Source organism: Mizuhopecten yessoensis, unplaced genomic scaffold, assembly GCF_002113885.1.
Source record: "Mizuhopecten yessoensis strain PY_sf001 unplaced genomic scaffold, ASM211388v2 scaffold695981, whole genome shotgun sequence".
Classification (NCBI taxonomy): domain Eukaryota; kingdom Metazoa; phylum Mollusca; class Bivalvia; order Pectinida; family Pectinidae; genus Mizuhopecten; species Mizuhopecten yessoensis.
In genome coordinates, this window is record NW_018469910.1 from 1 (window position 1) to 644 (window position 644).

A 644-nucleotide genomic window follows, 5' to 3' on the forward strand; every position below is an offset into this window, starting at 1 on the left:
GTCTAAAGTTCAAGTGTCTGCCGTTAGAGAAGCTATTGCTGAAATCTTAAAGTACTCTAAGGAAGAAAAGCCACGTAAGTTCACTGAATCCATTGAACTTCAAATTGGTCTTAAGAACTACGATCCACAACGTGATAAGCGTTTCTCTGGTACTATTAAGCTTCCAAACGTCCCAAGACCAAATCTTAAGATCTGTCTTCTTGGTGATGCTTACCACATTGATCAAGCTAAGGCTATTGGTCTTCCATGCATGTCTGTCGAAGACTTAAAGAAGCTTAACAAGAACAAGAAGCTCGTTAAGAAGCTCGCCAAGAGATACGATGCCTTCATTGCCTCTGAAGCTCTTATTAAGCAAATTCCACGTTTATTAGGTCCAGGTCTTAACAAGGCTGGTAAGTTCCCAACTCCAGTTGCCCACGGTGTCGACCTTAACACTAAGTGTGATGAAATCAAGGCTACCATTAAGTTCCAACTTAAGAAGGTTCTTTGCTTAGGTGTTGCCGTTGGTCACGTTAACATGACTGAAGATGAAATTCTTGCCAACACTATGTTAGCCATTAACTTCTTAATTTCTCTTTTAAAGAAGAACTGGCAAAACGTTCGTTCTCTTTTCATTAAGAGTACTATGGGTAAGCCAATCCGTC

General features: G+C 40.4%; 1 protein-coding gene across 1 annotated transcript; it reads left to right on the top strand.

The window, feature by feature from the left end:
- Nucleotides 1–7: 7 nt before the first annotated feature.
- Nucleotides 8–637, top strand: LOC110440702 (60S ribosomal protein L1-B-like; the record flags this gene model as incomplete). The annotated part of the gene is made up of 1 exon (XM_021483857.1): nucleotides 8–637. A coding segment is annotated over one exon (630 nt), but the record flags the coding sequence as incomplete, so codon positions are not given.
- Between the last annotated feature and the right edge of the window lie 7 nt (nucleotides 638–644).